The sequence below is a fragment of the Cololabis saira genome, chromosome 18, assembly GCF_033807715.1.
Source record: "Cololabis saira isolate AMF1-May2022 chromosome 18, fColSai1.1, whole genome shotgun sequence".
In the NCBI taxonomy this organism is placed as follows: Eukaryota; Metazoa; Chordata; class Actinopteri; order Beloniformes; family Belonidae; genus Cololabis; species Cololabis saira.
This window is the reverse complement of record NC_084604.1, coordinates 32,748,949-32,776,817: the sequence shown is the minus strand read 5'-3', so window position 1 is coordinate 32,776,817 and position 27,869 is coordinate 32,748,949. Positions and strand designations below refer to the sequence as shown.

At 41.7% G+C, this 27,869-nt stretch overlaps 1 protein-coding gene across 2 annotated transcripts in view; it reads left to right on the top strand.

The window, feature by feature from the left end:
• Window positions 1-381: 381 nt before the first annotated feature.
• The window catches only part of plcb1l (phospholipase C beta 1-like), a 186,982-nt gene continuing 159,494 nt past the window's right edge, over window positions 382-27,869 (top strand). For both annotated transcript variants that reach the window (XR_009784478.1, XM_061746295.1), the window contains exons 1-2: window positions 382-722; window positions 8,440-8,517. Coding sequence is in view for 1 of the 2 variants with exons in the window: in XM_061746295.1 (XP_061602279.1) it covers window positions 624-722; window positions 8,440-8,517 (177 nt within the window). In the remaining variant the exon portion in view is untranslated. The remainder of the gene's footprint in view (window positions 723-8,439; window positions 8,518-27,869) is intronic.

Genomic DNA, 27,869 nt, shown 5'->3' with positions numbered 1-27,869 from the left:
ATATCGCCCAGCCCTATGTCGATGTAAAGCACTTTGAATTACCTTGTGTTGAATTGTGCCATATAAATAAACTTGCCTTGCCTTGCCTTAAAAAAATAAGCCAGAGTTTTTAACACATGTGTTGCTTGCACCTGCTACAACAAACCTCGTTATTTAATGTTTCTTTGGCGTGTCATTTGTCAGCTTGCTTGGGGCACTGCATGCCCATCGCATTGGTACGGACGCACGGAGGCGCCAGATCACTTAAAGCATCGATCCTGTCCCTGTATTGACTTGTAGCTCCAATTTGAAACCAGACGTGCAACTCATTCAGATGCCCCCCCGCCTCTCTCTCCCCCTCTCCCCGTGTCTTGGCTGTACAGCACTCAGCCAGCAGTCAGTCAGTGGCTCGCTCCGCTGCGCAGCGTCCGTCTCCACAGCCTCTCCACAGCCGAGACGCGCCACCGCCGCGGTCCACGCAGCAGGCATGACACACTGGCAGCAGTAGTAGTAGTAGTAGTGCGCCTCCGTCCGCCCGCTTTCTGCCACATTACCGGGGAGAACAAGACACAGGAGAGAGGAAGAGAGTGAAGCCACTCGTCTCCTTCCAGCCCTGCCGTGCGTCGAGAAGAGTAGATGAGTCAATGGCCGGGGCACAGCCTGGAGTTCATGCGCTGCAGCTCAAGCCGGTGTCCGTGCCCGAGTGCCTCCGAAGGGGCAGTAAATTTATGAAATGGGATGATGTAAGTAATTGCCACACAGGCCAGCAATTATTATTATTTTCTTGTGTCATTGTCGGGTGACTTGTGCACGCGTTGTTTTGCATGCAAATGCCACCAGAATGCAGCCTGTTACACAATCTCATGTGACAATACCAGTCGATAGGTGAAATTTTCCGTAGAGACTCGTGGAAGGGGGGGGTGACAGCCTCCTTTGCCTCCCTGCTTACCGGGTTCAACAAATGCTTCAGCTCTCATGTGCACTGGCGTGTGCTTTGTTTACATTTTCCAATATAAAGTCTGAAAAATCTGTGCGCGAGCCGGCGAGTGCACGTGCGTTTTCTGCTGCTGCGCGCGTGAGAAAATTTGCTCTTCGATCATTAAATCTAATCAACCATTTGTACTAATCTTCCTCCTCTCTGGAAGCGTTTATCAATTAACTACAATTAGTAAATCAAGAGGAAAACGCGTTCATTGAGATGCGAGCCACCAGCCAGCTCCAGAGCCACTTTTGTTTGTTTACTTGAACATAACATGAGGTTTTTAGCCGAGGAGAAGTGACCTTGATTAAAACTGATTACACAAAGCCGGTGGGTATAACATAAGCCTTTCACAGAGAGCTATGGCTGCAGTGTACATTTTGTCAAGGAACACATCAACACACCCCTTTTAAAAAATCCTGTTGCGAATCCACTAAAAGCAGGTGGATTTCAAATTGAGTTTAAATCCAGACATTACTGTACATGGCATTTCCTTTCATCTTGTTCACAGTTGTGATTTTAGCTCTTAGGATCCTGCAAAAGTCTTTCTGTGGTGTTTGTTTCAGATCCAATCTAGTTTGAATAACTGGATGCTTTTCCTCTGGTCTTGACGTAGGTCTACTTTTATTTTGAAAGTATTCGAAAATGAACAGGTATTATTTCTTCACTGCTGAAAACAATTGTCTAGTTTTATAGATGATTGTTTCAAGGCTGGTCATATACAGTATATAGATCATACAGGTGCAGTCAGTAAAGTAGGTTTCCATGCTGCTCTTATGTGCACTGAAACCTGAATTCATAAGATGATCCTTGCAGATAAACGTTCAGATTCACTGAGTCCAGGTGAGCCGAGCAGAGCACAGATGGCTCTGGTGGATGAGCCTTACAGAAGTGTGAATGTGGTCAGTACAGAGAGCAGAGAGGCACACTCGCACACCTACCACTGTCAGTCATCTGGGAGCATGAGTAATTCGTTAACCACCACTCACTAATGAGTCTTAGGTCTGTTGCTAGAAGACCAGTGTTTATGCACTGCAGTTTGCACACGTGGGCCTATTTGCTGAACCAAATGCCCACCATCCTGCAAAATGCTCAGACACTTTCTCTTTGTCATTTCTCATGCGCTTCCTTCCTTTTTCCTTTCTGTATCATTTCATGGAAAGAATCACAGAGGGACACGGAGCCAGACTGAAAGAGATAAGCAATAATGAACCAGCGGTGGAAAAAGGATTACGTTAAATCATTTTCTTCTTATCCTAACTTTGGAGGCTGCGCCACTTTCCAACCTTTCAACACAAAAATTGTTTACCCTACAAAAGCGTACTGATATGTAAATTCCTGCTTGATTTATTGCTTTTTGTGATGTTTTTTTTTTTGTGTTGAAAAATCCATGAGACAAAAAAAGAAGCACTTCTTTGAACAAGTAGTGCTTCAATATGTTGCAGCTAAGAATAAGTTAATTAAAGTGGACATAGCGTGCTTTCCCGTGACTTTTCCAGACTTATCTAGAGTGCTGCAACAGGTACATTTTACCAAATACATCATTGTAGGCTCAAGAAAGAGATACCTAAGCAGATCTATCACAGATTAAAGTGGTGATGCACGTTAGTGAGAAGGACAGCTTCTGGCTTCGCATCATGATGTCACCGGCCCAGCCAAGGAGACGCGCAGATATTGCTGTTTTGATAGTCTTAAGATATCAGCGGGCAACTTACACGAGCAAAGGGGTTTGAAGTATTTGGTTACGAGGAAGCGACAAATGTTTTCCAGCTGAGCTTTTTGCGGCAGTGATAATCTTTGTTGTTTCAGTCCCGCAAGTTAATTGCTTCTGGTTCAAACATGTACGGATTCATAAAACACGGGATATGATGTTATCCAAAGTGCCGTGGACTCTGCATGGCGTGGGGCGCCCTCCTCCCTGAGCCAAGCTTGCGCCTGACCACATACCTTATCTGAGTGGGATGTTGGTACTCGAATCACCACTGTAGGGTGTTCAGGCGAGGCGAGCAATGGCACTCTAGGATCATCAGGTGGGCTTCCCTCCCTCATAGGTGTTTTGCTGATTTTTGGCACACGACACCACAGGAGGGTTCAGCAGCGAACCCAGCGCTTCAGGTTCGCCACCTAGCTGCCATCACCTCACCTGAAGGCCCACGTGGAGTCCTTTGTCTTTATCCACACCCACTTACTCCCCTGTTCGGCAGCCCTGGAGAGGTCTTTGACTGCCTGTCAATGGGCCTTCCCTCGCACTCCCATCTTTCTGAGTAGCCTCGTTGTTGAGGTGGCTACGAATCCTCTGCAACCTACTTCCACTGGGCAGACCTTTGCTTTCCAGCCTTGTTGTTGAGCATCTGCTGCGAGTTCTGCGTACGTTCGGTGTCCAGGTCTGCCAGCATCTTCCAGTCCTGTGCTCTGCCCAGCTGCCCAAAATCTGTTCTTGCGGTGGTGAGGCTGGCTTGCCTCTTGCCCTTTCGAACAAATGGTGTTGGCTTCCAACAGGAAGACGGGGGAGGAAGGGAGTTTGCACTTGTCCGGCGACTTTCCAGCACTGCTGCAACACACTTTAGCACCTGGTTGTGTACCGCCAGGTGTAGCGGCCTTGGGTGAGACTGGTTTTGCATCCCACTAAGATGTGCTTCAGTGTTGCTGGGCTTGGACATAGAGGACACGTGGGGTCTTCGCCATACCACGGGCTTAAGTTTGAAGGAGAAGGTAGGACATCGTAGGTAGCCCTGATGGTAAAGCTTGCTCTAAATGTCTCCATCTCCCACAGCTCTTTCCAGGAGATCTTCCTCTTCTCCACTCCTTCCCATGCCATCCACTGCCCTTGCTTTGGCTGCGCCACCGCTTTTGCGCGCCTTCCTGCTTCCTCTTCCCGACATACCTCCTGAACCACCAGCTTGCGTCTCTCAGATGGTTTCGCCTTGCTCCAGGCTGGTGTACTGGCCCCAAGGCCAAGACCACCCCCCCCCCCCCCTCCTGCACTCGGCCCACGATGTCCCTGTGCCTGCCTTTTGCTTGTTTAGTTGCAACCAGTTGGGTCCACTTCCTCCCAGTGGCCAGGATGGGGGCAGCTTGGGCCACAAATAGACGGCTGGATTTTTGAACTTGTCATTTTTGACAACATGATCATATCCTGGTTTGGAGCTTTGTGCTCTGTACCTGACTAGAGGCAGTTGTGCACCCTCATGATGCACCCCTACCCCACATGGAAAACCAGCAGAAGACATTTGAGAGCCTCCAGACATTCAGCCTATGAGAAAACATTAAGGACAACATTATCTTGTTTAATAAAGTAGCACTAACTTGGCTTGGAGGTATGATGGGTGCAAATCTAATGTGGAAGTTCTCTAGATTAGACAAAAATGATTAAAAATTGCCATCCGATGTCCACTTTAACCCTAACATATACAGCGTGTAGCTTCTTATTTCTTAAACGGCCACATCCTCATGTCATGGAAAACAAATCCCATTTCAGAAGGTTCAAGTTATTAATCCCGATCCTGCAAACAAATCAAGTCATGTGATTGTTGAAACCACAGAAATGGTGTGAACAGCTGTCCAGCACATTATCAGAAGTAGCAGTAGTGCACCATTATCCTTTAGGAAGAAATGTGGCTGGAAAAAAACTATCTTGAATTACTGTGAAAGATGATCACTTTGTTAAGTTGGCTTAAGAACGACACAATTAGACTACGGAGCAGTGGAAGAGTCTCATCCGGCGACTCACATTGCCTGATGAGTCCAGACTGACTGCATCAGGGTAAAAAAGAGCAGCAGATGAGCTGATGCACCATCCTGTCTCGTTCCTGCAGTGCAAGCTTGCGGAGGCAGCATCACCGGTATCAGTTGGTCAGGTCTCGGTTCAGCTGCGTTGTGCTGACCTTACACTTAATGATTTTACAAGTGATTTCAAGGTTGCAGACACATTTCTACTGCTGGAAGAAAATCACGAAGAGTCTTGCTTGCGTTAGGGTGCACTCCTATTATTTCAGCCTTATAAAGTTTAAGGTGGCAAACAGAGGAGGTACCCGCAGGGGGGAAAAAAGAAAAAACATATTTAATCTGTTTACAAGTCTTTAGTCCACAGTTTATGTTTGGGAAGCATCCCAAAGCAGTCTAGTTATAGTCGTGTAAACAGTGACAGTAAATAGTTTTTGCAGAATCGTCCACAAAATGGTCAGCAATACATTCTTACAGAATGAGGCCAGCTCTTTTCCTGAATGGCCAGGTGTTTTCATCCATATATCTACAGTATGCTTCTCTTCCCTGATGGCACAGGCATGTTTCAAAAGGACTATGCTCAGATTTGTTGGGCTCAAAGTGGGGAGCATGAGGCAGGAGGTTTTGTATTTTTTACACATACTCTGTCCTCCACAGAGTCCAAACCTTAACCTCTTTGAGAACCTTTGGGACCCTGGAGAAGACTACACATTTGTTCGACTCTAACCTCGGCTAAAGAAAATAAAATGAAATTCTGGGGGAAATAAACGTCATTGCATAAGCTTATCGTACAATGTTTTAGTGAATGTAATCTCAGACGAACGTGGTCCAACAAAATATGAGAGTACATGACTTTTGTCCAGCCAGTGTATTTGTTCACTCTGTAATAACGCTATACAGTATTCTAATAGAAGAACACAAAGTGCAAATTTTGGGGAAGCAAGGAGTTTGAAAAGCTGAGGAAAAGATTTGTACACTTCAGCACACAATGCTCGTTGGCTGGCTGCTGAAAAAGAATAGAAGAGCAATCACTACACACTTGAAATGTTTACAAAAGGTCCAGACCTCCCCAGCTGCCGTCATACAGACATGCAAAAGGGATGTGTGCGTGCGTGCGTGCGTGCGTGCGTGCGTGCGTGCGTGCGTGCGTGCGTGCGTGCGTGCGTGCGTGCGTGCGTGCGTGCGTGCGTGCGTGCGTGCTTGCTTGCGTGCGTGCTCAGGAAATTCCTAGTTCCATGTTAAAATATCACCTTTACTGTATCAGCCCATTCAAATGGCACATTTGGCATACACACATATATATATATTATATTACTGTTTTCATTGAGGATAGAATGGCAGTTAAAAAGTAACCCAAATCATTTACGTAAGGATCCCTACTCTTAAGAATCGCTAACAAGAGTGCTGAGATATTTCATATAAAAGATGAAACTGTCTCTTTGTAAACAGACATTTGCGTCAGATTAAAATGTGCCATGCGCCTTTGGTCTGATGCACATTCAATAAGATATTATCAAGCTCTGCCGGGGAGCTCGAAATCCCTTAAAAGTAGCAGAATATGTCATTAGTATACACAACCGAAATGTGCTGAGCTCAAATCTCCTCTGTAGCATACCCCCTTAGGTGGTGGCTAATGGTTCAGGCGCTTCACTTAAAAATAATGGTAATGTCTCTTGCCTGGCACCAGTTTCCCCAGGGCGCTTGTACTTTTACAGGTCAGTCACTAATCTCGTGCTCACTCTTCAAAAAGCAGACCATTTCTTCTGCGAGAAAATCTCCAAATAAGCGAATTGACAATTAGGAAAAAAAAGAAAAATCTGTAGTAGGTAACATAACACGGAGGTCTTCTTCTGTGTGGAGTTTGCATGTTCTCCCCGTGATTGCGTGGGTTCCCTCCGGGTACTCCGGCTTCCTCCCACAGTCCAAAAACTTGCGTAGTAGGTTAAATGGTGATTCTAAATTGCCCGTAGGTGTGAGTGTGAGTATGTCTGGTTGTCTGTATATACTGTATGTGGCCCTGCGATGGACTGGTGACCTGTCCAGGGTGTAACCCCTGCCTTTCGCCTGTAATGAGCTGGTATAGGCTCCAGCAGACCCCCGTGACCCTGCAAAGGATAAAGCGGGTATAGAAAATGGATGGATGGTAACATAACCTCAGCAGGCTACTCGTATTTGTTATACACAGTACTACAAACTGTTTAGTATCATTATTATTATTTGTTTTGTAAATGCGGAGACCCATGGAAATATGTTTGCCAAGAATCTGTAGCAGCTCATGTCGTGGTGGCTGTGGACATTAGGAGCCGGTGAAAACGATTCCTCTCTCAACATTAGGCAAATCCTCTGATACTGATACTGAACTGATAGAGCAGAGGGTGCATCTGCAACATCTTGCCAGCTGTAAATGTAAATATAAGCATGCAAATGTAGACATCTTTCTAGGAAAAGCAAATGTGTTCACAGAGAGCAAGAAGCAATTATTCATATTTGTATGCTAACTTGGAGAAATTGGACGGTGGACTGTGGATTAAGTGAGTATCAGAGATGAGAATCATTCGTGATAAAAGGCTAAATCCAAAAACCATTATAATACACTTAAGACTTTCTTTCTTTTCTATTTTTTTCTTGCTTTCAGGCTACCGTATGAACACTGCTTGTATGCTGCATGCTCTCGGTGGTATGAGCCACGTCTTTTGTCATTCAGTCAAGCCTGCAAAGATTGTGCAGTCATGTGAACGCAGCCAAAACGATTCCTTTTGAGTCTCTAATAGATTTCACAGGAATTCTGGGTTGCCATAGCAAACGTCACCGCAGCAAATTGCCTGTGATATGGCACTTGTCAGTCATTTACTTTCCCCTCACTTCCTTTCAGTTCGTTTTTTTTTACTCATGAATTTTGATGATTGTCTTTTTCCAACAGAGACCAGTGTGATGTACAACATTCCCCTGTGTCTTAGTTCAGTCTGGTCTTTCCTTTTCCATCTCCCAGCCCGACGTTTTCATGATGCGCAAGTCTCATGAGGTGGCTCCCAAATATGATGAGTGTGTAGCTGATGCAGACCATTAGCTCTGACTCCAAATGCTATGATAGGGACATCATTAGCAGTCTAATGAAGACACTTTGAAGATTTTGTTGCTCTGCAGCAAGTGCGGTTTCCGTCTCTGATCTTGCAGCTATAGCCGATTGAAGAGGACAATGTGCCACTGTTCAGCTGATCCTCCGCCACCGTGCACGCAGACAAAAAGGCATCGGCTCCTGCTTTTTATAGAAGCATCCAATAATATCTGGTGTTGCCATGTGTGCCTTGGAGGTCAACGTGAGTGTTATGCCTGTATGTAGAAAGGGTGGGAAAGGATTTTTGTTACAAGAAAATGGAAAAATCAGCTTTGAAACGACCTAAAGCTGTGACTACATGCATTGCAAATACTCTCTCCCCAGCTCGTACACATGCACACACACATACACCCACACACTCTCCAGACTCCTTGGTCATTTGTGGTGACGCCTCATCATGGCTTGAAAAGAAGTACCCTAAAAGGAAAGGATTGTGTGCACGCTACAGCATAAACAGCACTTTTAATGTCAAATTGGGGTTTGGAATGCAAGTGGTATTACAAAACTATGCTTTGATGCTGACAGATACATTAATTGGTTTACCCAGAGAATATTCTGCGCACTAAAGTGCACACTCACGGCGAAACCCAGACAGGTCAGGCCGCCGCACACATTGACTCTGGCTCTCTTTTCTTTATTACAGGACTCTACCGCCGTGACCCCAGTGACTCTAACAGTTGATCCAAAAGGCTACTTCCTGTATTGGACTGACCAGAACAAGGTAGGCCACTTGTTTGGTCTGAAGTTAGGCATGCAGCATCTATGGAAGAAAAATAAAAAAGATTCAGTCCATAATGAAAGTTTAACAAGGAGGAAGAAATCCTGCAGTGTTACTCTACATTGTTCTCAGACTTCATTTAACGTTATCACAGGAGTTGTAATTGTTTCTTTCATCTGTATTTTCAAATCTTACAATTTTTCTGGGAAGCTTTGATTTTTGTTTGTTGCACTATTATCATTTTTAAATGCTCTTCGTGACTGGTGAAGGATATAAACTCAGAGTTTAGACAGTCTGAGTTATCTGTTGTTAACAACCAGGTGATTCGCAAAGGGAAAGTACCAGTTTGTTTTGTATTTTCTTTTAGTGAAAGCCAAAACTGAGATGCAAATCTGAGCGGTTATTTGAAAAGCTGCGAGGTCAGGTACACATCGGCAGGCGCAGTTTAAAAATAGATTAGACCTTTGCGTTTCAAAACTGTAAACATTAGCATATCGAAGTTATCATCTGCTGCCAACTGTCTAAGGTTATAGTGAAGGTCACAACAAGCATTCCAGTTTTAATGTTCATGGTACACCTGGGATTATTACAGAGGGATCTCGATTCACACCCATTCACACAGACAGTTCGGGAACTGCCACTGTCGCACCTTTATTTTCCCCTTCTGTGCTGTGTGAACAACATGGAGGTGGAACAGTGTAACATTTCCTTCTGCTGTGACACCACTGTACCACCTTAGGAGGTAGTAATGAGGGTGAAACAAGTGCCGTGTGAGGGTGGGGTTGTGGAAAGGAGTAACAGTGGCATGAGAAGCAGAGACAGGCTGGACCGGCGACAACACGGATTTTGTCACTCAGCTTGCGGCACTAGCTACTTGCCATGCTTAGCAATCTGAAGGAGCCTCCACTAGCTGAGTTTGGCGGGCGCTTCCCTCCTGCAGTGGTGGTTACCAGGCCGTGATGTCCACCTTAGCTCTACGAGCTGATTTTATTCCTTTTTAATTGATGGTGACACAGAAAGCAATATGCCCTCATTGCGAAGAGACAACCAGGTCCAAATTATTTTGGATGGTTTTTGCTGCTGGTTCGGGCTCTGCATCCTTAAAGTAGGGCTGGGCGATATGGACCAAAAGTCATATCTCGATATTTTCTAGCTGAATGGCGATACTCGATATATATCGATATTTTTTCTGTGCCATAATTGGGGTTTCCCCCAAAGCATTATAGCATAACATCTCTGTTAGCTTCATTTTTTCTGAGGCAAACCCTTAAAAAAACAGTCAGTTTTAATACAAAGCCTCGTGCCAAATGTCACACAGGTACCTTTATTAACAGAGGTCTGCACAATATCAAAATGTATAAAACAAATGAAATAAAAATAAACTGCCTGCATATATAGAATAAAAATGCTTCTTGAATAAAATAAAACAAATATCCCTTTCCTGCATAACAATTAAATTAAAATACACTGTGCAATTAATACAATGTAGACAGTAACAGGCAGACTTTTCCACTGAGGTTGACACTTGCAAATAACAAAACATTTGTGCAAATCTCAAATAAAACATTCAAGTCAATTTGTCACAAAATAAGCTATATCAAAATCATAAAAAAAAAAATATATATATATTTTAAATCGATATAAACGATATTGTCTCATACCATATCGCGTTTGAAAATATATCGATATATATTAAAATCTCGATATATCGCCCAGCCCTACCTTTAAAGTAAGGAAACAATCGCTCAAATGAAATTGATATTTTAACTTTGAAAAACACCTTTGTAAGGCTTTGAACCTGTAAGAGAAGGATTGCTGGAAATGAGATGGAAGTCTAAACCGCTGCACCTGCAGCGACTAACTCTGTTTCACTGTGTGTGTGAGTGCGTATATGTGTGTGTAGTTTAATTTACAGCAGAGTTTCGTCAGGAAATACAGTCAAATCCAGTAAGCTCACCAAAATGTCCTCTTGGTTTGTAATTGAAAGTAAGAAAAAAACATTTCGGAGATGATTCCAGTTAGGTACCGTCTGTTTATTTGTTGTGTATGTAGACCTGAGTGCAGGTTGCTTATCCAGCGCCTCCTGACAGGTCAATAGGTATAATGTCCTCCTGCTCTATTTATGTGCATGACTGTCTCAGCAGTGGTAGTCTGAGTAGACTAATTAATAGCTACCATTGATTAGATGTTTTCCTGGATAAGAATCTGCAGTTATGCTAGAACAAAGACAGGGGTGCTGACCGAGACGTTACCTCTGCACACACTCCACTCCACTCCACGTGCATGTGTCTCCTGCTGCTCCTGCTTTGTACAATGAAAGGGCTCCATTATATTTCCAGCTCATGGAAAAATGATGGACTTTAAGTGGACAAAGGATGATGTCTACAGGACATGTAGACGGATGAACTAATAAATCTCCAAGGGAAGGTCCTTTTCCTTAGAAAGAGTATACAAGCACTAAGAGTGGCTTGCAATTAAGAGAATTGGCTTGGTTGACATCAATTTGTCATTATTTCCTGTGTCTCTGTCATGAGGAAGGGATGTTGAATGATGAGACTGTGTGTGTGTGCGCATGTGTGTGTTTATGCATGTGGGTGTCTGCTCTGTCTCCCAGCAGTGAGAACAGTCCTGCCACACATATAATAACTCAAATTGATACCAACCACAGCCTGGACAAAACTCTATTAGGGCATACAGAAAGGCTCTTACTATACTCCTCTGTGCCCCTGTGTGCACGTGTGTGTTTATAAAGATGTCTTGTCTTGTATTTTTGCTGGCACTTATTCACAATGTGATTGCACATCTGTTCAACAGACCAACTTAAACAAGCCGCGATGCTCTGGCCCATCGTCGCATGTGTTTGTGAGGTTCAATGCGATGGCCTGCAGAGTAAAAGCATTCCTCAGATTCTTCAGAAGCACAGCAGAACTGCACTCAGAGTGCCAACTGCGCAGACTTTTAAACACTCATTGCTAGTGATGGATAGAGTTATTTCCTGTATTTTATGTTCTTTTACTGTATGTACTGAAGACCTTGAGCTGAAGACTCATTGACCACCGCTGGAGACTTAGTTTTTTCTCTTCCTGATGGCTTCTTGAAGAGGAAAGCCCAGGCTTTTTTATGGAGACATGCTGAAACGATAAAACCTACAGGCTATCAGTATGTGTGAAATGTGGCATAAATCGCATTACTTATGCACCCACATCACTGCTCCATCCACCAACCATCCCCACCTCCACCTTGGTGGATAAACATTCAACACTGCTGCTTGTGAGTATTACAAGTACACAGAAGCAGGTGGAGATGAAGCATACGGTTGTCATGACTTGACGAAATGTAACCCTCATTGACTTTGTTGACCAAAACAAACACGGTTAGAGGTTGTTTTCTTTTTTTTTCTTTTTAGGTCATGGTTTCCCAAAATATTACACATTAAAATACCTGTATCACAGATGTCTATGAATAAAGGGAATCTTTATTCTATGGAGACCTATAAAAAGAAAAGAGCATTCAAGTGTATCTTTGAGGTTCTGGTTCCCTTACAGGACCTGAAGACATCATAAGAGTTTGATTCATGATTCAGCTCCCACCGTGTGATCAGTTTGAAGCATAAAGACATAGTTTTATGCTTTGAACATGTGACCAGATGATCACAAAAACTCCTCCTTTTCTTGAACTCTTTGGTTAACATTACTATTTAATTTATTTATTTTTCTTTAAAAAAAAACACATATTTTCTGCACATAAGAGATACTCCTTACGCTGCAGAAGCTTGAACAAAGGCAGACTTGTTTCATAGTTTTTTGTTTTTTTTTAATATTGGGCTTTCATGTTTCCAGCCTCCAGGATTCTGCTGCCTTTTGTTGTAGTCCCAGTTTGTGACAACCCCAAGCAAATAGTATTCGGTGAAAGAAATATAAGAAGCGTAATAAGATACTTTTATTGAGTTTTCATATGGTCTGTCGGGGAAATGCTGAGGAAATGGAGGTGACTTAACAATGGCAGCAGCTCAGGATATGAGCTAAAACAGTCTGGATTCAATGATAAGCTTAATTTAATTTTTCACTTCCTCCTTCTAGTAGTGGACCTTTGCCAAAACAAGAGCTCAAACAATGCTGCTCTTGTTGATATGATGCTGTACAGTAATCTGATGTAGCCGATGTAAACTCTCCCTGCTTTTCCTCTGGAGATACAAACAGGTGCACGCTGTGTCAAGTCCAGCGTGATGCGAGCCGTATTGGCCCGCCTGCAAACTGCTGAATTTTCAGCCAGGGCACTGCAATGTTAGTGTGTGTGTTAGCCTCAAAGTCCATTCTGTTTCTATTTGCTCCTTATTTCACATTAAAGAATCTTGCTCGTCATCAAACTGACGGGTGGAACAAAGACGATTGTCACAGTGCTGTTTATGGAAATAACGGCATGCTTGGCAGTGTTATCAACAATAAGATAAGAGGAAACTCAGATGGATGGTTTGATCTGTCCGGCTTACATTGAAATACATAAACAAGATTCTCATAAATGTTGAATTTGCCGTAGTTTCAACGATTTTTTTTACAATTAACCAACAATTTTGCAAAAATGGTAATACTGTAATTCCTTTTGTCTTTTAGACGTTCATGGGATGAGGTGGGGAGGACACAAATGCAGGAGAATGGGAGGTGGTAGGAGTATATTAAAAAAAAAGGTCCTGTATTTTAACAAAAAGAGCCGCATAGGCAGAAATCTAAAATAAAGACTAAAAGCTTATACTACAGATAAAATAAAATAAAAAACAATGGACACAACAGAGTCGCAAAGCAGGGGAAAGAGGAGAGACAAGACAATATGCTCACACCAGGGTGGTCAATCAGGAACGACTGGAACAAGGAAAGACAAAACAAAACTTAACACTCAAAGAAACATACTTTCAAAATAAAATAGGAAGCAAAACAAACCAGAAGATCAAGGAAAAATCTAAAAGAAAAGGGAAACAAAAACCCCACAAAAAGGTGAGATGCTTCCTGCTACACAAAAGGAAAGTATGCTCAAGGAACAAGGAACATCAATGTATTTATAGCTTTCTTAATGAAAACCTACAACACTTCCTTGTTGGTGTTATAAAAACAGGTTGGCAAACGTTTACAAGTTCTATGTGGAGTTTTGTGATTGTTTGGTTTCATTTTGAAGTGAATTTGCTTATGAATGGGAGAGGTGACGACAATGTCATCCCCTATGAGTTACTTTGCCTTACTGCCATGTTGTAACTCGCCGTCTTCACCATGCTGTACTGGGCGATTTTGGACAAAAATAAAATCCCGATTCTTTTTTTTTTTTTTTTTTTTTTTCTTTTTTCCTCTGAAAACCAGATTTTTCGATTTTTTTGGTAAAACTACAAAAGACAATTGAATAAATTGTTTCAAATATTTTATCTTTTATTTTTAAAGAAAAATAGCAAACAAATTTCCCTATTGGGAATGAAGTGCAATTGAAAAAGACTGTAAATCCTCCTTGAGTTTAGTAAAGTGACAACATTTACAATTTTCTTGACCAAACAAAGATGACTAGACGAGCTGTGTCTGTAATGCAGTCAGCTGCAAAAAAGGAAAAACGATTTTCGATCGTCTTAATAAATCCGATTTAGATTTAGAATCGATTAATCGCACAGCCCTATGCTCTACCTTACTCAATTAAAAAAGCTCTTTCCAAAAAGATAAAGTTTATGTAGAATTTTTTTTTTTTTTTTTTTTTTTTTTTTTTTTTTTCCCAAGTAACAATTCAATTTCTTCTTATTTAAATCTTTTTTTCCCTCCTGCTGGTTGAGTCCACTTCTGCAGTGGTGAGCTATGAAGCACCGTGAGGTGGAGTGACAATTGAGGTGAAATTAACAGCTTTTTAGCTCATTTGCCTCGGTTGCCATGCAACAGCACACACCTTCACAAAGCCACATTCTCTCGGTCCGCTCTCATATTCTGAGAAGCTGTTATTGCTTCCTTGTGAGTGTGCGTGAGTTTGTGTGACCGTTCGTGCGTGCGTATCCCCGTGAGCAAGTTGCAGTTATAACAAAAGGTTAAATGCTTTCTCTCAGGAGATTTATATTTCTGCAGTGTGCCAATTTCAGGACATTTGCTGGACAAGCACTCAGCATATGGCATTGAATGATGTTCAGAGGTGACGCACTGCCCCCCCCGAGCCAAAACCAGACTCACACAGCCGGCAGCGGCGATGTGAGAGTGTTTCTGAATGAAGCTCACGCTGGGCCGATGCACAGCAGGCGTAGTAAGCGCTTGAACAGCACACACCCTCTTCCCTCTGCTCTGCCGTAGCATGCTTCACACATCTGCCTTTTTTTTCCACCCCACACAGCAATTTTCTGTGATTACTGAGGTTGTTGCTCCTACACCTCCGTCAGCACTATATGGGATTGAGAGAACGAGCATAAATCCTCAGCCAATCTTCCGAAAGAGAATCGCGACCTCTGCCAAGTTATAGCCTGGCACACAGAGGCCGTATCTCATCCGCCTCAGTAGTCAAAGAAAGAGACTGAGCGAGAAGAAAAATAATGAGCCGAATATGATGACACTCCTGGTAAAAAATTATCACACAGCTCACATTTGGGTGACACAGTTTAGGCTGACTGTTCATTTTGTGAGAGATTGGAGCAAGTATATAAAATTACTGTGCCAATTAAAATTCAAAGGTTTGCCTCTGAACCCCAACTCGGCAGGTGATGCAAGGCTTGGGAAACTTTTTTTTTTTAAATCATTTAACCTTCCAGTCATGGTTGCGTATCCTATTTTATTAATTATAATTACATTGTTGATCTCATTTATTGTTGGCTATCGATTTAGTGCTAATCATCATTTACTGTAGCTGTGGTTTGCCAGGAGTGCCTCTTTGCCAAATAAGCTAACAATCAGAGCCAACAATGAATCAAAGTATTGTCCTGAAAGTTTTATGAAACTGTCATTGAACCATGAGAAGAATATTGACATTTAGAGCCGGAATTGTCACCTTATCTTTTGTTGCTGCTAATCAACATGCAGAGTGTTGGCGAGTTCTTCATTATAGTCACACATATCTTAAGGGCGTAGTGAGTGTATAATGTGTGCTGAATCTTATAATTTTCATTTGAACTCTAAATGAGATATTTTTAGGTAACAGGGTCCCCCTGCAGAGCTCGAGCCTGATGTTCATCTCCCCAGAAAATGTAACTCTGTGTCGTCATGGTTGATGCACACCTCTACAATTGAGACTGGACTTGCTTGGCAGCAGTTAGCATTGTATTTATTTCAATGTATTTCCCACTGCAACTCCATCTTTGCCATTCTCAACCTGAGTAGAAAGACACGTTTGTTTGTTATTCCTCATTCATGACCTCCAACTTGCATAATATGGGGTTTGTTTGCTTCTTTGCTATATCTGAGCTAACGGAAGGAAGGAAACTCTACACTGCAAGCTACGGTGATGCAGAAAAGAGTCAGCACCGCCACCTAGCGCTCGGTGGTGTAATTACAGCAGAGCTCAAACAACAACGGACAAGTACAATGCCGCCGCCGCCGGTCCCTTACATAGTCTAAATGCATAGAAGCTATATGGAACCTTAAATCACGCTTTACTTATTGTGGTTTTAGCTGATACTAGAGATACTGTAAGAACTACACAATTCCTAAAAATGAAACTCAAGCTGAAATTTGAACATGAAAATACTTCCTGGAGTTGATTTAACTGATTAGACTAAAGTTATAGTGGCCGCGTGACACACAGGTCTTACCTGCACTGCAATCTTGGGCCATCCAGACTCTTGGTATGTAGCCTGCTGTCACGCTTCACACAAATGTCAGGGAAGTGGGTCAAAACACCATACCTGCCAACATTGGGCTGCGAAAAAGAGGGAGATTTTCTGGGGTAGCGGTTGGAATGCTCCACTCACAACATCCCCGCCCTGATATAAACAAGACGACTTTTAATGAGCTTTAAATCCATAGCTACAATGAAATGTTCTAAAATGTACCTCCCAAAATGACTCCACAGCCTTATTGGAGCCAAATGTGTTTAATATTAATAACAATAAAATACAATATACAATTGTACATACAATAATAACAAAAAACAGACTTTGCAGCTTCAATCACTTTCTTGGAGGGTACATACTTGTGGCCAGGGCTGGTATGGTTTATCCTGCAAGAAAGGAGTGCGCAAAGAGTAGAATTATCCATACTCATTCTGTTTTCTGTGAGGATCTATTTCACCATGCTGAATGACCTCTCTGAGCTTGCATTGCTGTGAGGGATGCAGAGCATTGCCTTCATCAGTGATGTCAGATTTGTAAAGCTCTCCTCTTTCCCTAGAATGCCCCAGAACCTTCAACTCTCTCTTCCTGTGGGAGATCCTTGCTATGACTTGATACTCCACCAACTCTTCCCTCAGATTTTTTTCAAAGCATTTTCTCAAACAAAACAAATTTTAGATTTTTCAAATAACAAAATAACATATTTGAACCATTTTCCAGACAATAAAATAACACTTGAACCATTTTTCAGACAATAAAATAACTGAAAAAATCTGAAAAAGTTATTTTGTTAATTGAAAATTTTAAAATATGTTTATGTAAAATATGCTTTGCTGATGAGAAAATATGTTTCTCTATTTTTCTTTTTGTGAGGGGGGATATAAATTGTTTTTCGGCACTACCTTGTTCTCTATAGCTGATATAACATGAATTACTCCTATGTGGGATCAATAAAGTTCTTATTTTTGCCATCTGAGAAAATTAAATATATTATATTTGGTGCCTAACTGTTTCCCAAGTATATTAGTGCGTGTTTGAATGAATAAATGAGACGTAAAACGTAAATTTCTTTGTAGAAAGGCGCTTTATGAAAATAAGTCCATTTACTTGTATTAGTTTACAGCGCAGTCTTGCCACATCCAATATGGCGGCGACGTTGACCTATCGCAGTAGCTCTCTGGGGCGGATACGGATATCCCACTCATGTAGCCCAGGAATGGACGTGAGCTTAGACGTAGGCAGTGACGTATGGCACGCAAGGCATGTAGGGCGGGTGCTTTTGAGTTGGGTTGCCAGGTTGTCAGGTACCACGACACATGAAACACCATTGACTCATTTCACTTTAAAATCGGGAGATAAGCGCGAGAAATTACAAATCCGGAGCAGGGCGGGAGAAATGGTTGAAAATCAGGAGACTCCCGCATAAATCGGGAGTGTTGGCAGGTATGCTCAAAACACACAGCCCAAAATGTGACATTATCTTGACCTCATGGAAGCAATAATACACTTAACTATACTATTGTTTTGTAAAAAGTATGCCAGACTTTAAAATTATGTGATTTCTACCTGTTTATGAAGATTTGGTTTAATTAAAAAGACCAAAAATATTTCACGTCTTTTCCAGTTGTATCAATCAGGGAATACACACTGCAAGGCCAGGCCAGTTTATTTGTGTAGCACATTTCACATACAAGACAATTCAAAGTGCTTTACATAAAACCATTTTTTAAAAATGCATTAAAGGACAGACACAAGTTGTAAAGAATAAAACAAATGAGATGCAAGGAATGAAGGTTGTAGTGGATTGTGGGAGATTACTGAATTGCAGCAGTGAATGAAAAGGTTTTCATGACTTAAACCGATTGAGAGTTTCAGCTACCCTGATGCATTCTGGGATATTGTTCCACAGGTGAGGAGCATAAAAGTTGAACGGTGCCTCACCGTGTTTGCTTCTAACTCTGGGTGCAGAAAGTAGGCGTGACCCTGACGACCTGAGGGTTCTGGTTGGTTCATAATAGACCAAGAGATCAGAGATGTATTTCGGCCCAAGACTATTCAGAGATTTATAAACCAACAGCAGGATTTTAAAATCTATTCTGTGACAGACAGGAAGTCAGTGTAGAGATCTAAGAACTGGGGTTATATGGTCAACTCTCTTGGTCTCAGTGAGGACTCGGGCAGCAGCGTTCTGCAGCTTTTTGATGGAGGTTCTAGGGAGACCCGTGAGAACAGCGTTACAGTATTCCAGTCCACTGAAGATAGAGAATAAGATAGACTGGACAAGTTTTTGTTAAGTCCTGGTGAGACATAGATGCTTTAATCCTCAATATGGCATCCGTATTAACGGTGCCATCGGTGTGAACCAGAGTCAAGTTCTCTCGTCTGATTTATGTCTGACTTGGCAATAAAGCTTATTCTGATTCTGATTCTGATGTTCGTTAGGTGATAATAGGCTGACTTCACTACTGTTTTAATGTGGCTTTTAAAATTCAGGTCCGAGTCCAGAACCCCTCCCTGATTTCTGGCTTGGCTCTTGGATTTTAACTTCACTGCTTGAAGCTGAGTGCTGACTTTTCATATTTCTTCCTTGGCTCCAAACACTATTATTTCTGTTTTGTCTTCATTTATCTGAAGAGAATTCTGGCACATCCACTCTTTTTAATTCGAGCAATGCATTTGATCATTTGTATTTGATTATAGTTTCCTGGTGATATGGTTATATAGATTTCTTTGTCATCTGCGTAGTTATAACACTTTTTTTTTTTCATGTTTTGAGCGAGTGGGACCATATAGATGTTGAACAACAGAAGGCCAGAATTGAACCTTGGGGAAATCCACATGCTATCTTTGTTAGCTCCAATTTGTAGTTACCTAAAGACACAACCTGTCTTTTAGATAGTACTCCTACCATGGAAGTGCTGTGTCAGAAAATGTAAAAAATCCTTAAGGTTACATTTCTCAACCAGTCTATCCAGATCTTAAGCTCGACTGGGTCGAGCACTGAGACCCAGTAAGACCAAGACTGAAATGTTGCCACTATCTCTATTGGAGCAGATGTATTTAATTAAAGACCTTTACTAGAACTGTCTCAGTATTATGATGTGGCCGGAAACCTGACTGGAATACATTAAAACAGCCATTTAGTGTCAGGAGGTTATACAGCTGTTGAAAAACTCAAAGACAACTTTTTCCACGATTAGAAAGGGGAGGTTTGATATTGATATGGGCCTATCGATGTTGATGAGTGACCTGTCTAGAATATTCTTTTTTTTTTTTTTTTTTTTTTAAGTGGCAATGATGACTGTTTTCAGGCACAGAGGATAGATACCTGTGGAAAACAGAAACACGGTGTAATGTACTGTACATGGCCAGTAACCAAACGCTTGGCTGTGAAGAAGGATTGTGGAGGCAGCAGCTGCAGTGCTGCAACATAAAGCCCTGTGGTGTGGATATAAACACGGATCTGTGACGCAGCATTTTAGCAATGCACATGCAACACCTCCACCTTTTTAATATACAGAATACTGACATTTTCTTTTGTACCAAACTCGGATAAACAGGGTTAAGTTGTGGAACACAGCAATCTGCTTTTGCAATCCCTAAAGATTGCTTTGTTGCTTGGTTTGAATTTATTAAAGTTGGTGTAGAAATCAGGACAGAATGCTTAAGTTTTAAACCTAAGTCTGCGCACAATTTCACAATGTGTGAAAGTAACTACAGTTATCTAATTTAACAGCACGATGGTTTGAAAATCCTATCGTTTTCTTTTATTATTATATATCTTGGTTTGTTGTAAAGCTGGACCTACATTTAAGACTTGAACGTTTCTTTTCCTCTCGTGCATCTTCAAATCAGATGTCAACTTATAAACAGGTAAAATGGTAATTGATGAACTTGTTAGTGAAGACTGTTTATACTGGCAATTTTTTTTTATCTTTATTTTTCCATGAATGCTGAGGCAGGTTTTTCCACAAAGCACCTAAGACAAGGTGTTCAGACAATTCCACAGCAGATATGAGTCACCCGGAGAGGCTTAGGTCTTGTAATAAACTCTAAATGGCATCGGCTCACTGCAAAAGGTCAAGGTAGTGTAAACAGTTGCGACTGTAGTACATAAATATTATGACAGGAAAACCAACCACTCTATGCTATTTTATCAGGGAACAGCAAATGCTCTTATGGCACCAGATTAAAGAGGCATTGTTTGTTTTGTTTTTTTTTCATCTTAAAGTTTATATTGGCCTACATTTACTGTTTTTTTTTGTTTTTTTTTTATAAACTGTCTTCAATAAGGGCTTCAACTACTGAAGTGAGAGAATTTAAATGACAAAGCTGTCTGCTTTTCTGGGTACTGTAGAGGATCTTTGGTCATGATGTGGATATAGTTTTGGGACTCCAAAGTTGATACCTCTTGAGAAAAGCTGTGCATCAAAAGCAGAAAAAAGGAAGCCCTTAAACAACGAGAGACGCTGCCAGACTATTTAGGATTTGCAGTTCCGGGGGAGACTTCGACAGACTCTGTTTGATTCTGACTCTGTCGTGTGTTTCGTTCTGAATTCTGATTAGGACGTCTCTTTGCTGCCGGTTTGGTGAATACATGCTCCACAAACACAGACACACACACACACACACACACACACACACACACACACACACACACACACACACACACACACACACACACACATACTAAGGGAGAGGCGGAGGAGGGCCATTGCTCTTTTCATTTCCTTTACTGAATTACTGGAGCCCCTTCACTAAACTTGAAGGCACAGATCCGGAAAGAGGACTCTTTTTCTAGCTATTTTAGAGCCCCTTTGGCTTATTTAAGGTTTCCCAGTGCCAAAGCTGTTCAGCGTGAATCCCAAAGCCTCGGCAGAGTCTGCCAGGGTAACAGAAACACAGGCGCTGCAACAATAACAGCAGCTCTGATTGGGCAGCTCAGAAAAGGAGTTTAGACATTGAATTCAGGTGATAACCTTCACCAATCACATCACTGGAAGTAAATGATGATGCTATGGCAATTAAAGGGTAAAAGTTTTGGTTGAGTCATAGAAATAAAGAAGGCGAATGGCCTCATATATCATAAATAACTACAGCCTGGTCTTGGTGGATTTTTATTACTGTAGGTGAGGATAATGTGGCAACTTTAAAGGTAGGATAAGGGATTCTATGCAATCTTTAGCATAGAGCCTTTTTCGTGACCTTCATTGAAAATCTTCTCATCGTCCTCAAGCTGCTTATCTAATGACTGTAGTGTCACAAAAAAAACACTTTTCATACTCAGTATGGGCTGCATGAAACAAACAGAGGGCGGGGGGGAGGTTGCTCCAGCCAACCACAGACAGAGGGGGGGTTTGTGCTAATAACCTGAAGTAGGGGAAAGGGAAGGCTTTGAAAAGTCCACAAGGGGCTGTGTTGTCTCGGGGAGTGCCGTGACCTCATCCAGAGAATGCTTACCCTGCCTTTAAAGGGGACCTATTATGGCATTTAATGTATATTTTAAATAGGCCTTGAATGTCTTAAAAACAATCTAAAGCTTGTTTTTTCTACATAAATCAGAAATTCTGTGGCCCATGTCTCTATTTTTACCGCTTCTAAAGCCTTTTTTTGTGCTTCATTCTAAGGGGGGGCGAGGCTATGATAATGAGGCTCTGCGCTGATTGGCTCCCTTAATGACGTGTAGGAGGGGAGGAGAATAAGCGTTGCTCCGGCCAGAGCAGCCGGCTGCGTCGTACACAAACTGTGCCCCATGCGAGAAGCTTCTGCGACAAAATAAATTCCATTGCTTTATTTTTTTTGTATTGGACTGTCCTAACTGGCCGTGAGTTTAACGGTTTCAGTGTGGACAGAGAGCGTCCCATGTCACGCAGCTCGACACGATAGTCGGACGCTCTCATTCAGGTACACGCTGTAAACTGATCTTAAAGCCTGAATTACGGTTCTGCGTTAAATCGACGCGTACCCTACGCCGTTGGTGTAACGCAGAACCATAAATCAGCCTTTAGTCACCTCGTCTTCACACTAATTCACACAGGAAGATTTAATTTTTAATTCTAAACAGGTACACCACAGTTACTCAGATTCCTCATCATTTCATATGTTACAAGAAATCACAACACTGAATTTTCACAAATGGCAACTTTATTGTTAAAAAAATAACATAAGTTGTATATAAATAACATTTATGCACTATTGTTTGCTCAAGGAAGGACAGTGCGTCTTCTGAAGGTGTCGTTGAACAGCTCCAGGTGCTTGGAAGATCTGAAACCATAAATAAAAGAAAAATGTATTACGGTACTAATAGAGCCGCCGGCGCTCCGGGCCCGGGGCTCCTCACCGGTCCGGTCCGGCGTGTGGCCTCCGGAGCTAAGCTAAATACTTGTAGACAAATATAAATAACATAAAAATATAACGTCACTTACTGCTGACTCGTGTGCAGTTGTCGGGTCCTTACTGTGGGAACTGATCCATTTATGAGGGTAAATGTCGATGCAAAACCTCATTTTAACTGTCCCTCGTTGTTGAAACAGCCACCGCTGCTGAACAATGGCAGAGCTCCAGCCGGCGGAGCTGGTTGTGGGCGTGGTTTCAGCAGCGGAGGTGACCGAGGGCGTGGTTTGCATTTTGGTGACATAACGAAAATGCACAAATCTGAACGGCCCGTAGAAAGTCACATGACACTGGAATATTCAGCAAGGCGGGGGTACAGACCCTGCAGAAATTCATGGGATTTCATCTTTCCTGTGTTGGCAGGGTGAGGGGAGACCACTTTATATATGTTAAAACAAGAAAAAACGTGTTTTTCATAATAGGTCCCCTTTAACACATTAAATGCACACTGTGCCCTGCCTGCAGCTGACAGGACACAACCTTTTGTTAGTAAAAATTATTCTCACCGACTCGGGGGCAAGTACACTGCTCGTGTGTTGGCTCGTCTTCTTCCCAGTGCTGTCAAATTACAATCACTGTTTGTTAGCTGTGCACAATGTTGGCTTTAAACTGTGCAGGAGTGATGTTAGTTTTCAAACTCAGGAACAAGTCTATGAGCCGACCGGTAATGGCTTCGTTGGCTTCTTAGAAAATTAAGATTTTGATTGACAAAAGAGGTAAAATAATAATTAATAGTCTCATCCTTTTTTTGCCAGCAGGTGATCACAGCATAAGCAGGTGGTTAATGGCCTTTCATGGGTTCATGATCAGAAATAAATGCAACCATCCTCCAAGTCCTCCATTAATTCCTGATAATTAACATGTTTTTTTTAATGTACAAAAAATATGTAATTAGTCACAGAACATATAATTGATTTAATTAGAAAAAAACGATGATATTGTTTGATTGAGAGCGTGTGTGCAGTAAAACAACAGCTTGTGTTGATCTAATGAGCGAGGGTATGCCTGGCAGCCCGTTTAAAAATAAAAAAATGATTGTAGCACAAAAAGGATGATTGAGCTTCTCATCGTCTCGTGGGTTTAGGTATTTTTAACGTGAATCCTGGCCTGTTTTTATGCCACTTACTCAGCGCTGATCTCTGTTGTGTCGACTCCATTCGTTTGGCACAGTTCACACAGACTACAGTTTGATTTTTTTTTTTTTTTGCCTGCTAAGTATTTGTTCTGTACGACGGCGGTGCAGCAACGCCGTCGCAGGGGAACACGAACAGAGTGGGAGAGGATGAAGAAAGATAGAAAATGACTCTAATAATTACAGTCGTACTCTTTCGTTGTCTTATTTCAAACGTAATTCAAACATTTCTCTGGACCTTTTGGTGGCAGCAAAAGGGCTTAATGAAATTTTGATGCAGCGCACTCAAAAATACTGTTAAGAGTCTTTCCAGTAAATTGCATCGGTTGAAAGTGAAAGGTCTGTTTCACTCTCCCATTCGGTGTGTGCTTCTGTGAGGCTTTAACTCTGCAGGGACCTGCTGTCATCACTGATTGTGCTGGTCACCTCTTCAACCACTGTTCCTGTAGGTGTTTTGCAGCACTAATAAGATGCAATGCTCAGGCAAAATCATTCCACATCAGTATTATTTTTTCCCCTGTGAAATAGAAGTCTGTTATATATAACAGCAGCTAGTGTAAATATTTGCAGGAACCCAAGCAAATTGCTTCCTTTTTTTTTCTCGATGTTTTTTTCCCAAGACTAAAAAAATCCAATATTTATATGTTACATGTACCTCCCATTATCTTGCTGAGGTGTTGTCAGGCTGACTTGAACCCTGACCATTTGAACTTTGCTCATGGAAATTCGGGCTCTGTCGCCCATAGACGGGTCACGGGTCAGATTCTCCTGGAGTTCAGAGCTGTCATTCAGATGCAGCCAGCATTTCACTACATTCAAATGTGCAACGGAGCCCAGCTGCTTGTGATACACTTGCCCATTAGATATTTGCATGACTGAATCAGTCTGTGTCTGCCTGTTTATGTTTCTTCCTTTTGTTGTCTTCTTTTAACTATGCATGTCTAGCAAAAAGAAAAGAAAGACCTCAGCTGGACTCAGCTGGATTATTTTTTTAATTTAACATTTCTTCCATTTATGTGTTGAAGCATTCATTATAAAAGAAAAGAAAGACCTCCTCCGTGTGATAACACGTCAAGCATGATGTCAAGTGAACTTCAAGCACACAGATGGTGACCCCATCTCTGCAGCTCTCAACAAAGGATTGTTGTTTGCATTCAGCTGTAGCTCATTTATAAAATGTTTTAAGTTGGACATATTTTATATTTTCATATTTATACAAATAGGAGTTTATGTCCATAAAATGCCAGAACAAAACCTAATTTAAATTAAGCAGCCATCTGTTATGGAGGACTCAGTGCAGTGATCATAAACTGTAAATGCAACAAATGACAACTTATCCATACATCTATTAATGGGGACCTATTATGAAAAACACATTTTCTCTTGCTTTAACATACGGTATATAAAGTGGTCCCCTCAGCCTGACAACTCAGAGAAGGAGGAAAGCAACCAAATTCTGCAGTGTCTGTACAGCCGCCCGGATGATCCATCCAGTGTGATGTGGATCTACGAGCCGTTCAGATTCTGCTCCCTTTCGTCACGTAACGACGGGAGTGATTTACAGAGATTGGCCTCCGATGCGTGAAACCACGCCCACAACTAACTCTGGCCGGAACAACAACAACAACTCTCCCGGCTGGAGCTTCCGCCATTTTCTACGCGTCATTCAGGCAGCCAATCAGCACAGAGCCTCATTATCATAGCCTCCCCGCCCACTCAGAATCCCGCATAGATAAGGAGGTTAGAGACTGGGAAGATAAAGACATGGCTCAGAGGCTGAATTTCTAACTTATTTAGCAAAAAAATCAAAAGCTTGTTTTTAAGACATTCTAGGCCTGTTTAAGGCCTTCACTTGACACTTCAAACCTGGAACCGTCGCCCTGTTTTCCGACTGAGAAACATGGTCTCAGTTTTTAAAAGGTCCTGATTCTAATCTCCGCCTCTTCCCAGACGGCTATGAACCAGCTAGAGCTAAAGTCCTTGGTTTGATTACGCCCGCAGGACCACACCATCGGCAAAAAGCAGTGTTGGAGTCCTGAGACCATAACACTCTCCCCTCCTTGCTGATTCTTTTTGTCGTACAAGAATATTTAGGTTTTTAAATACCTGACATGTTTCGGCGATTACTTCCGCCTTTATCAGAGTAACCGCACTCTGACTCTGATGGAGGCGGAAGTAACCGCTGAAACATGTCAGGTATTTAAAAACCTAAATATTCTATCCGATGAAACGAGTATTAGGGCCAAACTAAGACAAAAAAAATGGAAATTACGAGAATAAAGTCATAATAATATGAGAATAAAGTCATAAAATTACGAAAATAAAGTCATAATATTACGAGAATAAAGTCGTAATATTTTGAGAATAAAGTCGTAATATTACGAGAATAAAGTCGTAATATTAAATATATTATGAATATAACTTCATAAGATGCTCAATATTCCTCATTTTAACACAGGGAGAAGACTGTTGAGTTCTCATGAATTATATTCTCATAATATTATGACTTTATTCTCATAATGTTACGACTTTATTCTCGTAATATTACGAATTTATTCTATTACGACTTTATTCTCGCAACATTATGACTTTATTTTCGTAATTTTACGACTTTATTCTCATAATATTATGACTTTATTCTCGTAATTTCCTATTATTATTTTGTCTTAGTTTGGCCCTAATACTCCGTCGTATCAAAGTATAATGCTTTCCACCTGATTTCTGTTTCTAAATCGTGTTAGTACTGAGGTCTCCAGGGTTAGAAATCAGATGTTCCCGGACCGGGACTGCTTGTCTGAGAAAGAAAATATGAACACTGTAGTTATTTTGATCATGTCTAAATAATTAATTTAGCAATTATTATCACTTAGAGACATAACACCGGGAGATTATATTTTAATTTTCTGAGGCCTGTGTTTTCTCCATCTTCTTCCAAGCTCTGCCTTCCACTTAAAGCACGAACCTAGCCCGGTTGCCATGACAATCCATAGTGCAAAGTACTCTAAGCCCCTCCCCTGCGCCCGCTGCTGTGATTCGACTGTCATCGCTGTGCCAAGCCAGGTGGCGGCTTTCCTCAGGGAGCCCTTTCAAAGAAAGGCATTCAGCCAAAAGACTTTGAAGTCCCACTGTAGATAAGCTCTCGGTAAGAGAACACACTTCCTCTCTGTTTCATCCCAAAGCTTTGACAGAAGATCCTAAATGCCTCGTGTCTGTTGTGGTGTTAATGCCGGCTCCAAAAAAAAAGAAAATTAAAAGCATCAAAAGCACAGTTCATTTCATGATGCAACAGGTATTTCCTTCCTCTCCTGTCTACACAGGGATTTGATCCAAATGGAGGAGAGCATCTAATTTTTGTTCAGCAGTTTAGTTTCACATTATTTTTTTAAATTTTTCGACTACGCAGCGAAGGCCAGACATTGCTCCCTGAAGTAATGAATGTCTGCCTCTCTCTCTCTTTCTTTTTCATCTGCGCTGTCACCAAGAAAGGAAAGATGAGAAATTAAATTGAAAGAATATTGAAGTCAGAACTTCACGGTTTAAATGATCCATGTTTCCCCTGAGGGATGTCTCATGGTATTAACTTTGAAGGTAGATTCATCATTAGTGGAATACCTTTTGTTAGTCTTACAGCAGCATCACTATTTTTCATCCTCCTGACAATTTGAAGCATCAAATAAAAAGTGACTAACTCCATCTTTAAAACCATTAAAAAACCAACACAAAGGAGTGAAGGAGTCGTGGTGTCTCTATGGGCAATTTCAAGAAGTGAAACAGTCTTCAGAGTTAAACTGAGCAGATCATATTCTCGCTGAGAAGACACTGGGATTTAAAGTCGGGGTTCAGATCAGCTTGAACTTCCTTACAAGACTTTATTCTCACTGCTCGTCTCAACCATGTATCACACACATAAGCGCTTTGTGTTAATTCATTAACCTCGTGTTATGTAAAGAGTTGTATTTTTCTCTCTTTTCCACTCCCCCGCCGTTGTCCCTGTCTCTCTCCCACGACTCGTGTTTCAGGCTGGTTTTTCCACCTTCATTAAAAAGGCCTCGGTAAGCTCTA